This window comes from Xiphias gladius, chromosome 15, assembly GCF_016859285.1.
Source record: "Xiphias gladius isolate SHS-SW01 ecotype Sanya breed wild chromosome 15, ASM1685928v1, whole genome shotgun sequence".
Taxonomy (NCBI): Eukaryota; Metazoa; Chordata; class Actinopteri; order Istiophoriformes; family Xiphiidae; genus Xiphias; species Xiphias gladius.
In genome coordinates, this window is record NC_053414.1 from 13,853,089 (window position 1) to 13,869,330 (window position 16,242).

Consider the following 16,242-nt stretch of genomic DNA (forward strand, 5'->3'; position numbering starts at 1 on the left):
TTTTTTTTTTTTTTACTTTAAGTTATTCCGGAATGTTGCTTAAATGGACCTTGAACCGCATCCTGCTTATTTTCATTTCACATTGGTCAGAGCATCATCTCGGTGACAAACCTAACCCCGGGTACAATAACGAAGAGCCTTTGCTTTCAGATTTGTTGAATGTGAATATTTTAGATTTGACATTTTCAGGCACACAGGTATAGCAATTTTTCAGAAACACAGATACGTTCTTGTGATTGTGGGAAATGTTCCACGTTACCTACAAACTCTCTTAAGAGCAGCAACTCGGACTTTTTTTTTTTTTTTCCTCATTTCCTATGCGCCCAACCACCTCGCAGTAAAAAGGGTCAAGCGCCCAGTTAAAATACACAGTGTATAATTTTATAGCTTTTTCCCAACGGGGCTCCTGGTGCCGGTGTCGAGACGACAATGCGCAAAGCAGCGGTGCCGCGCACAGCTCAGTTACATTCTTTGTCAGTTGTGAATGGGGGCGGAGGAAGCAAACTCATTACAATCCTATAAAAAGAAAGTATCCGAGATCATAAAACACCCGGCTGCAGGACTAAGTGCTCACTCACAGACAGAGACAGAGTGGAAACCTCTTGTCAAGCTTCTCTCTGACCCTCAGAGCATTTGCATTTTAACAGATTCTCTTATTCATTGTGTCCCTTCTACACTGGGCTCTCTGTTTTCAGATAACTGTGTCGATGGCAGTCATTCCTCAGAATATCTGATTTTCAGGAACAAAAACTTGGCCTCACCACTACTACTACTCTCTGTTTTGCAGACGGGCAAGCTTGACGCATGGACACTGCCAGGGCGCACACTTCTCACTGAGAAACTTCCTTTTTGCGCGACAAAGTTCAGGTTTTTCCAAGCGACTTTGCCTTTTTTTTTTTTTTTTTTTTGAGTATTTCAGTATTTTTTTTTTTTTCAAGGATGCTCGTCTCTACATGGAATAGATGCTGTGTTATGATGTTTCTCGTCGCTGCAGTAAGGACGGAGACATCCCAGGTATCGGAGGCGCGCCCAAAGGCGAACTCCATCAAGCCAGCTCTGTTGGGAGAGACACCTACACCCGCGACAAACCGGTCCGCCACTGTCCACAGCGGGATCACTAAGAAACATAACGTCCTTGCGCAGGTAATTTGGATGATCTAATTGTCGGAGGCCTTATTAATGGACAGGCCAGACCAATTTAAATTGGGTAGAGGTATTAGCGCCATTGGAATCGTTTAATATTAATTGTAATAATCACCTGAAGATTCCAAAAGTGGTGCTTACTTATTCTAATACGTATGACAAGAAAAGAGAACAGTTTTTTTCCCATTTAAACTAGATGAGGAATGTGACGTTGATACACATAAGCGTGCGTAATTCTGTGGTAAGTCTCGAAAACTGTGCCGATGGACGTTCTTGAGGTAAAATAGTCGTATACCATTAAAAAAAAAAAAAAAAAAACCCTCACGTGGGAATCGTTATTGGGAATTGCAGGGATCGGACCCCTCATAAACCCTAATTGCCTTTCAGACCTGACGCCACAGTCGGTGAAGCGCACTTCCACAGTAAATCATTAATGCCAAAAGAAATGTGAGAAAAAGTTAACACTTGGGGTAATTTTCTGTCTGGGTCTTAGTGTCATTAAAGTGGTCCAGACGCTTGCTGGGATTATGAGATTCTTACTGTGGGGGCCCCGAGGGATACTCTTACCAACCACTTAATACCGGCTCAATGAGTTATCAATTCCTGCTGTATCAACAAAGTGCTATATTATTGTAGTTTGACAGCAAAGGTGGGATTAAAAATGCTAAAGATTCGGCAGCTTTCACTCTGGCAAACATAAAAAGTTGTGAACATTATGAGTAATTTGTATCAAGTGAGGAATAAGAACCAATTTTCTCCAAGTACCAACTTATCTCTCAAGAGAAGTTTTAGTTTAGGTTTTTTTTTTTAAAGGGGGATTGGAAAACTGATATCAATTTAGAAAAGAAACATGACATATCAGGGAAACAAAAAAACTGACAGAAGCCAACAGACCTTCAGCTCCCTGAAATATTGAGTTGCTGAAAAGATCACCACTAACCGTAGGTTTTAATTAAACACGTAGGAGCAGGATAATGTTGACCTAAGAGATGCTGTTGAAGGTTCACAGTATCTTTCTGAGCAGCAGATGGCACTGCCACATCTCCATCACGTCCCCCACAGCAGGCAGTCTGTACAACATCAACTCACTGAAACAGCTGATTACTTTTGTCCTTCCTTTTTAAGCATTTTTCTTTTGCCTGATAGACTTGCCCTCTAGGTTTAACACTAACTTATGTTTACATTTGGCCGCTTCAACCGTCCGCTATATCACTTGCAGTAGTGATTGTGTTGGGTATCTGTGAAGTGTGTAGTGCTGAGAGCGGTGCTCTGACATCCAGCTCAGACAGAAGAAAATTATGGAAAAGCCACTTTCTCCTCTCTGTGGAGTGCGGAGATCCAACCTCAAGCAGCACTGCCAGACCTCAATTTGAACGCCTGCTTACATCTTTGCCATTGAAATAATCTGGAGTGGTTTGGAAGGGTGGACTGAAGGGAAACAATATATGTGTGCAGAGACCACCATACCGTTATAAAAGTAAAATGTTATGGTGTATAGTGCTGTGTGTCAAAATAAAGAGGGTTAATAGCATTTATGGCAGGACGGGGTATATATGCATATATGTGTGTGTGTGTGTGTGTGTGTGTGTGTGTGTGTGTGTGTGTGTGTGTGTGTGTGTGTGTGTGTGTGTGTGTGTGTGTGCGCGCGTGTGTGTGTGCTTTGGTTGCCAGGAGGTTTTCCAGAGTTGTAAAGCAACAGCCGCAGCTCTGCCTTGGCCAGATATGCGGCTTGACGCTGGCAGGCTAACTGCATTGACCTTCTGCATCTCATCATACAGTGGCTATTTATGAGCAGGATAAATCAAAGATAACAAGTCTGTTCTCTTCGGGCGGTTGTAATGGCAATGTGTGGCATAGGAGCGGTTACAAGGATACTTATCAGCTTTCTTAATAGGTATACAACTGCAATTACTGCTGTGAAACAAGCTGAATAACACAAAACAACATATTACTGAGTCATTCGTTTTCTAAAGTGGTTCACAGTAGAAACCCCAAAATATTTTCATCTCCGTGTGCATATGTGAAGTGAATTACTGCTGATTAAGGCTTGGGTGTAAGTTTGGAAAATGGGCATGCATCAACTCAAATTTCTCTGCATTATGGGAAACTTCGATGCCAAAGTCTTACAAGTAGATTTATGGTCAAGATGTCATGCTGTTGAGTTTGTTACATTTGGTGAGGAATAGCTGGAAGATTATCACACCTCTGGAGAGTTTGCAGTGGGTTCAAGATGTAAGTGACTGTGAGCTTGGCAGGTATGGAAGTGAGAAGCTCAAAAAATTCACCACAATGACTATCCTCTCTTTAATCCCCAGTCAAACACAAGAATAGACAACATTTTTACATGGTGTGAGAGAGCTGTTTGGGGGCCTGAGAATATCCTGACATTTAAAGAAAAGGGCAGAAAATGAGAAAGAAATCATTCAATAAGTTGCCCTCACTGGCTCACATTCAAATGTAGCAAATTATGGAGGGAGAGAGTCCAGATACAAAGCAGAGACAAGCCGCTGCAGCAGAAAACAAGGATGTAATTTGGTGTTTTATCCATCAGATTAGAAACGCTGGTTGAAGCCTTCGGTAATAGGGAGCATTTGACAGCTTAATGTGCTTTTATTTCCTGTAGCTCCTGACAACATTTGACGATTAGGCTTATATTAATCATTCAGAAACCAGGGTCAGGTTTTGGCTATCCCCTGGCGCTGTGTCAGAGCAAACTGCTGAGTGTTTTCCCGTTCTCTCGCTCTTTTCACATCAGAGTAAAAACGACAAAACCAGAACCTCTAAGACCTTGACAGCCGGCGCTCGTGGGTGGCACTCTTTGCTACTTGGAAGGGAAGCAACAGAAATGGATAGCATGGGCAGGCAGTGCTCACCACTGTAACCTCTGAACCCACAGGGGAACCAACAGCAAGGCTGCATTCATGCCGTACATGTCTGTAAAACATCAGCAGCCGGTCAGTCAGCCTTGACTAGTTGCTTTATTTAATTCATCACAGAGATCACTATAACAAGCAATCTCTGAGCGCTCTGCGTATAAAAGTACGGCCATGTCCCTTCTCTCTCTCAGCCCTGCCTAACTCCTCTCTAACCTAGAATGACTGTTGAGTGATCCTAATGAGCTGAGAAAGAGAGAGAAAAGGCAGCGAGAGGTGTGACTGCTTGTTAATTCTCGGCGTAGGTTGTGCGTCAGTCTCCTGTCCTCTGGCCTTTCCAGTCTGTGGGTCCCTTGGGCACTGGGAGGGCCCTGCACTGGAGCCATTAGGGCCCTCTGAAAGGCGACCTCTTATACTGTAATTGGACCTGTTAATGAGAGTGGAGACCCATGCACCTCTAATTCCACAGGATTACACCTTTTAGAGCAGTGCACCTCCTAGATTTACCATCAAGAGCTTTCCCCCTTCCCTTTGATAGTCTTTGAAGAGAGCAGTCATGTACGGTGACTGTGTGCCTTTCCTCATGTCCAATGAATAAGAAAACTCAGAATGTATACTTAACTTAAAGAAGGTCTAGTTTTTGGAGACTTTGGGTTCTGGCTCTTAAAGAGATATGCCCATAAACACATGTGTTTTGAGTGATGAAAGACGCCAAGCTGTGTTTGAAGACATGGTTTGTAAGAGTGACTTGTGTGCAGCCATCCCTATGTTATCTGATACTGGCTGTCTGTGCTTTCAGGGCACATGAAGTTTGTTTATTCAGTGACATCGTTTATTTGACTCTGTAAGGCCCCTGCCACTCATTAACACCATTCACAGTTTCAGGTTACATGCTTGATCTCTGAGGGTCAAGTGCACACAGAGCTCTAAAAGTGTGGATGTGTACCAAATGTGTGAAGAAGACCTTTTCCTTAGCTTAATTTGTATTTTTTTGTGCTTTTTTTCTCAGACAAAATCAACGGAAGTAAAGCACTGCTCTATCTTATTACTCGGGCAGTGTCCCTCCATGTAGAAATGGTAAAGGACTGTATGAAAACTATTAGCGTGGGAGAGGGGGTCAGAAAAGGGGCTGAGGGCAGACTTTTTCTTAGGAGAGCAGGAAAGCATCTTTCATATTTTTGCAGCTTTCCTTTGCAATATAGTTAATAATTACATTAAAAAAGACATCTTTCTCATATTCCATGGTTCACGAAGGTGCACTTTGTCATATGAAGAGATCACCAGCTCCGTCTCAGCTTTTATTAATGTGTGCATTGGTGGCTCAAATCAGCAGTTCCATTTAGTCTTATGGTTTAAATTGCCTTCAAAGTCTTCCAAATTAAACAACAGAGTATATTATTTGTCCATGGCCTCTAGAACAACACATAGAAGTGTTCTCTGATCTGATGCCCCTATTGGCAGGATGTGGTTTATGCCTTCCAAAAAGGTTACAAATCACTGTTGAAAAATAAATTTGTTTTATGATGTGACAACGCTACGGTTATGATTTGGTTAGGTTTAGGCACAAAAACAACTTGGTTAGCTTTAGTAAAAGACCATGGATCGGGTTAAAATAAGCACCTAGTTAAAGTTGGGGAAACATCGCGGTTTGGGTTACAACGATTACTTTGTTAAGGTTATGGGACCTTTGGGATCGTAAAAATTGTAAATTGATGTAATAACTAGAATGGCACTCAATGGAGAGCATACCTCCGCAACCGATTCACAGTAAATGATCTGGATCTGCACCAAAATGTAATGGGTTCTTCTCTGGCCCATGCCCCATCCCTCCACCAGGTTTGATGCAAAACAGTTCAGCACTGTTTGCATAATCCTGCTGACAAACAAACCAACAAACAGACACGAGCGAAAACATACTTGATGAAACGGCCGATGCTGTCGTTCTTCTTCGGAGGACAGTGTTTTAAAATAGGGTACACAGTTAAACTATATACCAATTTACGTGTTTGGGAAGGGTTAAAAGAGAACATGAATAATGGTTGGAAAGGGTCTTGCTTTTTTGAAAAGTGAAAAATAAGGTTCAAGCCCCCTCAAATTCCCAATTATTTTCATACTGTCCCTAAATTTTAAACCCTCACACTCCAACTAAACAGAAGACACATTCTTTGTGTTATTTTTATGCATTACAAGGCACTTTCGTCGAATTATATCGGCACTTTGGAATGACTGTAGAGAGGTAATAAGGGATCCTGAGACCAGGGGGGAGGTTTCAAAGCCCTGTATATCCTGTAGTAAATCCCTTGTAGATTGTTGCTCCCGCACATTTAAGTTTCCTCTTCAAAGTCGCGGCGCTTTACCAGCACGAAAGCAGCACGAGACAGGGCCAGGGGCTTCCCTTATAGCTCTCTGTCTGTCTCTGCCTTTATCGTCTCACCAGCATACCAAGAGAGGCTGCGGAGTACACAGTTCTCAGCCCACTTCCTGCACAGGATCCAAGGCTGTGCTTTTGTGTGCAAAAGCTGTCTAGGGAAAAATAAGGGAGCGACAGAAAAAAGATGCAAGATGAAAGAGATGCATCCATATGAAGCCCTGTCTCTCAGAAGTTGCGAATGAGGCATTTTAAAACATGACAAGATAAGGTGAGATTATCCACCGTGATTTGGGGGTCAGCCTTGTATCATTGGCTTTCAAAGGGCTGTCTTGTGGTTTGAGCCATGATGGAAGACGTTAGACCCCCACCCTCTTTTGCGCAATGCACTGTAATTGATCCAAGTCTGCTGGCCAGAAAGACAGATAGCAGGTAGTATGAAGTACTACTGCACGTGGCTGGGCCCATTTGTCATCATATTTAGATAACAGCACATTTTTTATGTCAGGGAAGAAACTCCCACTGCACTTTCTTGAACTTCTCTTCAGACCATATTTCCAGCATTTTTCCCTCCTCAGCTGTGATTACACCAATAGTTCATGGCAATGTAGATATTTTTCTGATAGAGCAGTTGACACTTAAACAGAAAAGCCAAGTTGAGCATAAAAGTTCATTCTTGACCTTGGAAATAGTAGCTTGACAAAACCTAAGAACCTTTTAAGTTGACTTTGAGTTAAAGCAGTAGTTTAACATTTTGGGGAACGTTAAGGATGGATTTGGAGCAAGGAGATGATTAGTTTAGCTTAGCTTAGATGTGAAAGAGGGGCAAAGAGTTAGCTTGTCTCTACACCTACCAGCACCTCCAAAGCTAATTCATACATTACAGCTTTTGTCATTTTTATCAATACACAAACAGAAATGTAAAATGGCAATTTGCTGTTATACATACGTACGGTACGTTTTTCTTGGTGGGAACTGTGACTTTCCACACGGTCAAAGTGGTGTTCCTCTAAAAATATCAATTACAGTTTTTACATTTCTGTTTATTTAGGGTTTGGACAAATGAGAAAATTTGCCTTATTGGTGAATTTAAGAGGTGTTGGAATGTAGAGTTATTGACTTTGGAGAGACCACGGCTAAGTGTTTCACCCTGCTTCCAGACTTTATGCTAAGCTAAGCTAATCGCTCCTGGCTCCAGCTATACTTGATTAACAGACATGGGAGTGGCATTGATCTTTTCATTTAACTCTCATCAAGAAAGCTAATAAGAGTGTTTCCCAAAATTTCAAACTGTTCCTATTAGATTTTAACTGTCAAAGAGCAACTTGGATTTTTAGGACTGCATTTTCACAAAGTTGGGGGACCCCCGGGAGAGATTAAAAAAAAAAAAATCAAAACAAAACGAAGAGAATGTTCAAAATGGATAATGCACTTCTCATAGAAATTTTATTACAGGTTACCTGCCTGGTAAATGCCCATGTCTATCAAATGCCATGCCTTTTTGTGTAAGCTTTTTGTTAAAAAAAATCTAGTCTAGCTCAAGTTGAGATAACTTTGATGACATTAGTAAGGTTATTTTCTCAGACTTGATAAAGCTCCTTCAGAACAACAAAATACATCATACAAGTGTTCTTACAGGCTCACCTGTACTCCCTAAAAACAACCAAACTGATTGCGTAAAATCAGTGGATTTTACTCTTTGAATATTCCGAGAACAGTTCTCAACATTGTAATAATTAAAAAGTATTTACAATCCATCAAACATCAGGGCTTTGTTACTTTCATCAACACATTAAGCATCTGCATCTTGGGAATCTGTCATAATGATGGATGAGCATTCAGCTTAATATTCCTGCTCATTTTTCTATGGATGTGTCATTACCTCCATGTGTTTCTAGCCTGAGAAATTCACTATGGCATCCATCCAACGAGTCCAATCTTGTTCACTTTCTGAAGCACAAGGAAATAGGGCTACAACTTCTAATGTGCTGAAATATTCATATATTTGAGAGCAGATTTAAACATGTGGTGTACATTCATGTTTGGAGTGATGCCTATTCTTTTGGACATGGCTTTCCCTCCCAGCTGACCCTCATACCCCAGTTGGAATTTGCTACTTATTGTAGCTATAATGATTTTACTTTGATTTAAACCTCTTCTATGTTTATTCATATATTTATTGTGCCATGTTTGTCAGTGGTAAGCCACACTAAATCAGATCTGTCAGTGCAGTACCAGCTAAATGTGGTTGTGGTGCTGGTGGTGGTGTGCCAGCCATGACATGTTCTAATGTCACTCTACACTGGACATAATTTGCACAGTCAGAATCAATATCCTGCTCATTTTATTTTATTTTTTTAACTGATCTGCATATTTGAATGGGTGCTGTGTTGTGCAAATGTGTAACAACTCAGTCCGTCCCTTGTAATAATTATACCCTGAAATCAAACTGAATGGCTTAAAACAAGATAAAGATGTTCAGCAATTGGAGGAACATAGTAACCTGACCTTTATTGTGACTCGAACTACAGTATTGATGCTTTCCTGCAGCTGTTTAAAATGCCCCCACCCCCCAATGGGTTCAGTGTGAATACATGGCATTCTTTCATTTGTCTGAGGAGTTCATTTGATTTGTGATACAATTTATGTCAAGCTTCTTTGCTCCTGCTCCAAGTCTAACAGCGACAGTGTTTGCATGTGCAAAGGATTATATCGAGACGGCGGTTCCAGTAAAACTTCCAATTGGTGTACACATTTGTTATGGAAAAAGTGAGCTTGGCTTTATTTGTACTTCGTGTTGCTGTGAAGACTGGATATTATGTTTGTAAGTGGTTTTTCTAGTGTGGCCATTTCAGTGGACTCGCGAAAAGATCTAAAGTTTCTTGACATGCTGTGCATTGCTGGACTACAGAATATATCTCAACCTTTTAGTGTAAAAACAAGAAATACTAAAGCAAAAATCATGTAAAATTGACTATAACAGAGTATGATTAGGTACAGTAATTATCCCTCAATTATGTCTGTAGACTCATTAAGCCTCTGAACACTTTGAGAGAAATTGAGAGAAACTGAAGTGGTTTTTCTTGGTTTGGAAATTCTAATAGCTCCGTTGTTTGGGACCTGCAAAAACATGACCACACCAGTGAAAGACATGTTAATCCCTACAACATGTTGTCCACTTAAATTGGGGCTCAGAGGGACGACAGCCTGTCATCATATTTCCCCACACACCACCAATGGTATCTAGCCGTGTAGATAGTTTTGGGTTCATTTGCTGAGGTTTTTAGATTTTGCTGCTCGGAATACTGTCGCCAATCAAATAAAATGGAGGGGAATGGCATTTGGTTTTGATGTTTAAAAAACCAAAAGATCCAAAACTACATTTGAAAAATCAATAGCAATGTCTCTTTCCAGAACCAATGATACTTGTAGTTCTCAAACAATGATGAACCACTTGGGAAACCTTTTGATTAAAAACAAAGTGAGTCTTACAGTTACTGGGATATCTTCCATTGCCTTGTTTTCCTCAGGATCACAAGAGTCTGACATTTCCGTCTCATCTATATGAACTTATTTAAACTTTCTGCAGCAATGCGCAGAAAGTCTTCTCAACAAAGTCCGATGCAGGTAAAGCAACGTACAATTTTAACATGAACTGCATTAGAGTTGAGTGTTTCTCGGGTCTTTTTTTTTTTTACCCAGCAAATATTTTCACAGCATTTTAACCCAGCAATATTGCACAGCAATTTCAGAACAGATTATAGTCGAGTAAAAGGACTTGACCAAGCACAGCCCTGCTTGAGTCAGGTTGAGCGCTCTTGTTTACAGTGGATAGAGTCTCTCCAAAGACCTCTAAACAGGAACATTACATGTATTTTATTTGGGTTGTTAACTGCCTGCTACAGTTTGAATTTTGCAGGCTGATGTGCATGGTGTAACTGTGGTGAATCAATTAGATGGAATGCTGTGATGTGTTAGGTCTGTGTGAGTTGGTGTTTGCTGGGTGTTTCTTTCCTTTCACAGCAGTGCTTCTCCAACACAGAAATCTGATAATTTGGTAAAAATGTGGTGGACATTGACATCCTTGTGTGGGCAGTTACAGAATCTCCACCATCACATATGCGACCCATTACATTGCCATGCCAAGACCAGACTAACTGCCCATTAGAAAAAGACAATGACAATGAACTGCAGTGTCAATGTGTCTGTGGGAGTGGTGCGTCCATCAGCCAGTCCATGAAATCTTTCTAGAAAGCAGCATCTTGATGTGTGCCCTTCTGAATGAACAGAATGACCTTACAGATTCAATTAAGAAAATCACTCACATCTATACCACAGCCACATGTGTGTATGTTCCATGTAGTTTTATCCTCCTTAGGCAAATATAAAAAAGTCAAACATCAAAGGCAGCATTTACTGTATTATTCAGAGGGTTGTTGAGCTTTTGAATAAGTCCTGCTCATGTCTGGCTCCGTAAAGCCACAAAAATTAAACAAAACATGAATGCAATTTATGTCCTGTACATAATCTGAGCAGGTTCGTGATGCAACTGCAACCACACTGGCGCCAGCACTGCACTTCAGATTCTTACTGACAAACTCAGAGCTACCTATTCGATGCAATGTTATGGCAGGCACCATACAGTCCTACAAATGTAACAGTAGGCTTACAATTTTTAGATTAGGGAAGAGCTATTCATCCTCTTGATTTGAAAGTCTGATATCACTGAAATTATGAACTCTAACCATACCTTTGTTAAGTGTGTTGTGCTCATGCAATGTAGTTTCTTTCGTGAAGCGAGCAAATGTACTTTTCCACAGATTGAGTAAATGCGTGTTTCCTCAGCAGGTGTATCCATGCAGCAACGATAAGGAGTGCAGTGTGGGCAGCTACTGCCACAGCCCTCAACAGGCTCCCTCTCGCTGCCTCACCTGCCGCAGGAGGAAGAAGCGCTGCCATCGAGATGCCATGTGCTGTCCCGGGAACCGCTGCAGCAACTGTACGTACCTGACACACACGCACATACACACACACACACACACACACACGTGCACACACAATTTCAGTGCACGTCAGTCTTAGTTATATTGTTACTGCAGGGTGCAATTCACAAATCTGATTTATTGTCTTATGCAAGTATTCTGGAAAAAAGTGACTTGTTCTAGGTCACTTAACAAACAGCACCATGGTATCTGGCCCAGAGACTGGGGAGTGAGTGAGCCGATACATTTACATAATGCTGAACGCTTGCTTTCAAACATAATCCTGAACTATAGTTGAACTGTACTAAATTGATCCCCAGAGGTTAGGATTCAATGCTCATATTTTGGATTGTTGTTTTAGCAATGAACAGTCCGAATGGCATGAATTTGTGTGTGTGTGTGTGTGTGTGTAAGTGTAGGCCACAGAGGCTTTGCTAAAATGGACTGGTAATTTGATTTTAATTGACATAGCTGCACACAGTGACACAAGGTTACCTGCCTTCACAGTTGCGGTTAGTCCTCCTAAAAATTCCCACTTAGTATGTTTCTGTTCCTAGGATGTTTTAACATTTTCTCCTTGTTTTCTGTCTGCAGATATTTGTGTCCCTATTTCGGAGAGTGTGCTCTCACCTCACATCTCAGCGTTAGATGAGCATAACAAACTCTCCACCAAAGACCACAACTGGAGGAAGAGCGGCAAAGCACATGCTAAGCATTCTCTTAAAGGTGAGATTTGACTGGATATCCCTGATGTTATAAAACCCTACCATCTCTAAACACTGTCACTGTTGTCTTTTCTCTCATCTTCTTTTGCTGTCATTCTCACCGAACCTGGTCTGCACAGCTGAATTTTTCTGTCGTTCACTGTCTGCATGTCCTAAAGAGATCATGGGCGACTCCGGTCCACAAACTATGTTGATAATTACCCCTCTAATCACATGTCAGTGAGCCCAAAGCACAGCTTGGGGAGCTTAGAAGAAATCACAATGCCACGGCTGTTTCTGCACCTACATAAAGCCATACAGACACTTTCACTTACAGCACATATTGTGTGATACATAAGTAAAAACCACAGAATGCAGATTGCCACGATTATAGCTACTAACTCATTGAGTCCCCTGCTTGGTGTTCATTTCACCTGATTTACAGTAATGTAAGGGGTGATCCATAAAGCAATACATTAAATGAGACACTTAAATTACTGAACTTGGATGCACCTTCAAGATAGCAGGCTATAATGCTAAAATCAATGTGAAAATAGCAGTACCACTTCAAGCTGCTATAAAAAAGGCCATTTACTTTTATTTGTGCTTGACTCACTGCCTCTCCTTCAACATTATTACATTATAACGGCCTTTCACAAGTCCCTGCTTGGGAAAAAATCAACCCAGAGAATCAATGGTGTCAAAGCAATGAACAAGCAGTCAGGCTTAGCAGTCCATCATGCTGGTGGTTGGAACTTCATTTTGAAATAACTAATCAGCAAAGTGTGGTTTTGTCAGGGATACAGCATTACTGGTTTGAATGATAAAGCAGCCTTTGGCAAGATGTGAAATACATTTAAAAGTGTTTCACAGAAAAAAAAAACAACAACTGCATGACTATATTGTAATAATTATGCATACATCAGAGTAATATTAACATCCTGCCAAGAATATCAGACTCTGACCAGATGGGACTATATGGTTTAAATACGGAATAAGCAAATTGTTTGCTTGATTTATGTTGAACGCTTCATGTTGTTTCTTTTGTCTCTGACAGGGCCACACATAATGCAATCTGAACTGAATGTGAAGAAAGGGTTGCTAAACTTGTTTGTATGGAAAACATAACAGCTTAATGAACAGTGATTATACATTTCCTTTTCTTCATTTAACTTAAGTACTAGACAGCTCACTCTAAGAAACTCTGGATGGTTTTTAATTTTATGCAGGTCTTTTATGTCTCTGATGAAGCATTTGTGTCTCTTTTTCCGATTACAGATATGCCAATTTGATATACAGTTTGCAGTTTGTTGTTAGCTGGGTTCACCACTGACTAGTACTGTTTTCTTGTCTTCCTCTGTTAGGACATGAGGGCGACCCTTGCCTGCGCTCATCTGACTGCTCGGAGGGCTACTGCTGTGCCCGTCATTTCTGGACCAAAATCTGCAAGCCTGTGCTGAGGCAGGGAGAGGTGTGCACCAAGCAGAGGAAGAAAGGCTCTCACGGCTTGGAAATCTTCCAGCGCTGCGACTGTGCCAAGGGCCTCTCCTGCAAGGTGTGGAAAGACGCCACCTCCTCATCCAAGTCCAGGCTCCACATGTGCCAGAAGATCTGAAGTGGAGGCAGATGCTGTCAGCATAGAGGCCTCTGTCTCCATCTGCCAGGGAAAGTTTTTTAAAGGATGGGTTGTGGCTGTATTGAAAAGGAGTAAAAGACAGAGACTAACAAGAGACAGAACAGACTGTGTGGGTTCAAGCTCGCTATTCAGCAAGCGGAGAGCGAATGGGAATGCTTTAATGTGTTTGCTGCGAGTGATCCATTCCTGCATCCACATACAAACACGCACCGGCACACAAGCACACATACACCTCACAGCTTTGTGAGATCAATGAGCTAATGGTGTGTTTGCTCACAAACACAACAAACGTTTTACACATTCTCAATGACATTCAGGGAGCCACAGAGTTAGCCAGTAGATGCTGTGATAGGGTTGGACCTTTTCTAGAAGGAGACAGCAGATGTTGTAGTCTTTCATCAAGCTTCCACTTATAATAATAAGACAGGTAGACTATTTCCATAGAAGCCATATTTTTTACTACACTTCACATTCTTTACCAAAGTCCAAAGCCCAAGATTAGACGTGTAATATCCTGTGTTTCACTACTGGATGTGAATTTTGCCACGATGTGTTGCCTGTTTTGTCAAATTTCAGTATCATTTAGTTTGTTTTAAGTCTTGAAGATTTCAGCTATTGCTATACAAGACATTCACAACCAGTAACAATGTCCAGACCTCATAAATACCGGTCATATCATATGAGGAACTAATTGCATACTCTGTTCACTCCAGAGCTTGACTTGTGTGAAGAATGAAAGAACATTCACATTAGAGTGATGAGTTTCATCTGGGGCATTAACTCCTCACCCGATTTTTAGCCACAAGAAGAGAGATAAAGTATTGTGTGGAAACCTCGTTTGATCTGTCAGATACAGCTGCAATCTATTGTGATACGAGTGTGTGGGTTAAAACAGTTTGCACTGAGGTAGTGCTCTGCTGCAGACTTAGTGGTTCCGACACTAGACCGAGAATGGTTCTGCTTTTCCAATCACATGAACAGGATTCAAGGATACGATGGAAGTGCAATTTTTTCCGTTTACAAAGCCAGTAGTAATGGATACGTGAGAGGATTGATTAGAGTTACAAAAACGCTCCATAAACCTGATGTTTTCAAAGACAATTGGAGTTTGAATCAACATTTTGGTGATGGCACAAGGCCTTGTATATTTCTCATTTTTTTCAATATGACTGCATACCTTTTTCTAATGAAATACTGGTCAGTTTTCTGTTGTACTGGAGGTGAAGCAAGGATTTTATCAGTACCATTCCTTTAAACAACCACTTGTTACCTACATAGTCAATATAATATCACATTTGCCTCCTTTTGCTTTAACGTTTTTAGAGCATCACGTACACATGTTTTGTATCCATTTAAAAATATCAATAAGCTCTTATATTGTAAATAGATTGGAAACAATGAAAATGTATTTAAGAAGCAATGTATATCATGTACATATAATAAAAAATAAAGATATGAATCTTAAACATTACAGCAAAATGATCTAGGTGAGATGAGTACAGGGATGAGACAGGACACGCACAGTTGGACAAAAATAAGTACAATGTAATAATGATTAAAGCTGTGTTTATAGAAAAGAAGGGAAAGGCATAGATAGCTTTGACTGATAATACAAACTAGATGTGCCGAAAGGATAGTTCTTGCAGAAAGAAAAAGCACATTAATTTCCAAAATAGTATGTGTAAATGGTGTGTAAATGGTTTCAAGATTTATATCCCACTAAATATTGTTTGTGTGAATACTTCCCATTGATTTCTTTTGTGTATTTACAATGATGAATGAATAAAAGAATGTATTTTGTATCACTGGTTACACAGTACTTGTTATTGCTCATTGTGTTGCTTCTTGTGTTTTTATAATATAAGACAGGAGGCGAAACCAGGGTAAGATGGAAAAATATATTTCATTATTGTATTTTGTTAACATTTACAATTATAAAATTAAAACAATAAAAAATGACAGAGCTTGTTTCAGACATGCAAAGTGTCACGTAACAAGCTGAAATTAAAGATAGCATCAGCTGCTTCACCTGCTTCACATTTAAAAACCCCTAAAAACTTGGTTTCAGATCTTAAAGGTGCCCTGTGGAGTTTTTTTGTCAACAAACAAAGTTATGTTTACATTTAGTGTTACTAACCAAAACCCATTGTGTGTATCTTTGAGGTATAACAAACGAGTTGACTGCATTTTGTTTTTGAGCAGTTTGAAACTTGCATTGTTCACACCCACATTTTTTTGCTAACAGATTTCATCTCCCTTGTTTTTTGTTGGTGCATTGCTAAGTTTCTTGGCATGTGTCCATCACTTATAGATTGGGTGGAATAACGTGAAATCTTGGGCAGGAGTGGCAAAAATGGGTATTTGCGTCACTGTGAATGTGTGCAAAACAAACAAACAAAACGGGGATCCACTGATCAAAAACAGTGCTCCATAGCTCTACTAGTGCTAAAAAACTCCAAAGGGTACCTTTAAGTTTTTCTCGATAACATTACATATGCATGACTATAATCAACAATCAAAATTAAAGTTTGGAAAA

General features: G+C 40.5%; 1 protein-coding gene across 2 annotated transcripts; it reads left to right on the forward strand.

Moving 5' to 3' along the window:
• Positions 1–939: 939 nt before the first annotated feature.
• dkk2 (dickkopf WNT signaling pathway inhibitor 2) lies at positions 940–15,447 on the forward strand. Of its 2 annotated transcripts, none has more exons than XM_040145215.1 (4): positions 940–1,143; positions 11,230–11,383; positions 11,961–12,092; positions 13,435–15,447. In XM_040145215.1, the coding sequence occupies exons 1-4, from the start codon at positions 940–942 to the stop codon at positions 13,683–13,685; spliced, it is 741 nt and encodes a 246-aa protein (XP_040001149.1). In that variant the 3' UTR covers positions 13,686–15,447. The 2 variants fall into 2 exon arrangements, with proteins under 2 accessions (XP_040001149.1, XP_040001148.1); XM_040145214.1 differs by having other exon boundaries at positions 11,233–11,383.
• The last annotated feature ends 795 nt before the right edge of the window (positions 15,448–16,242 follow it).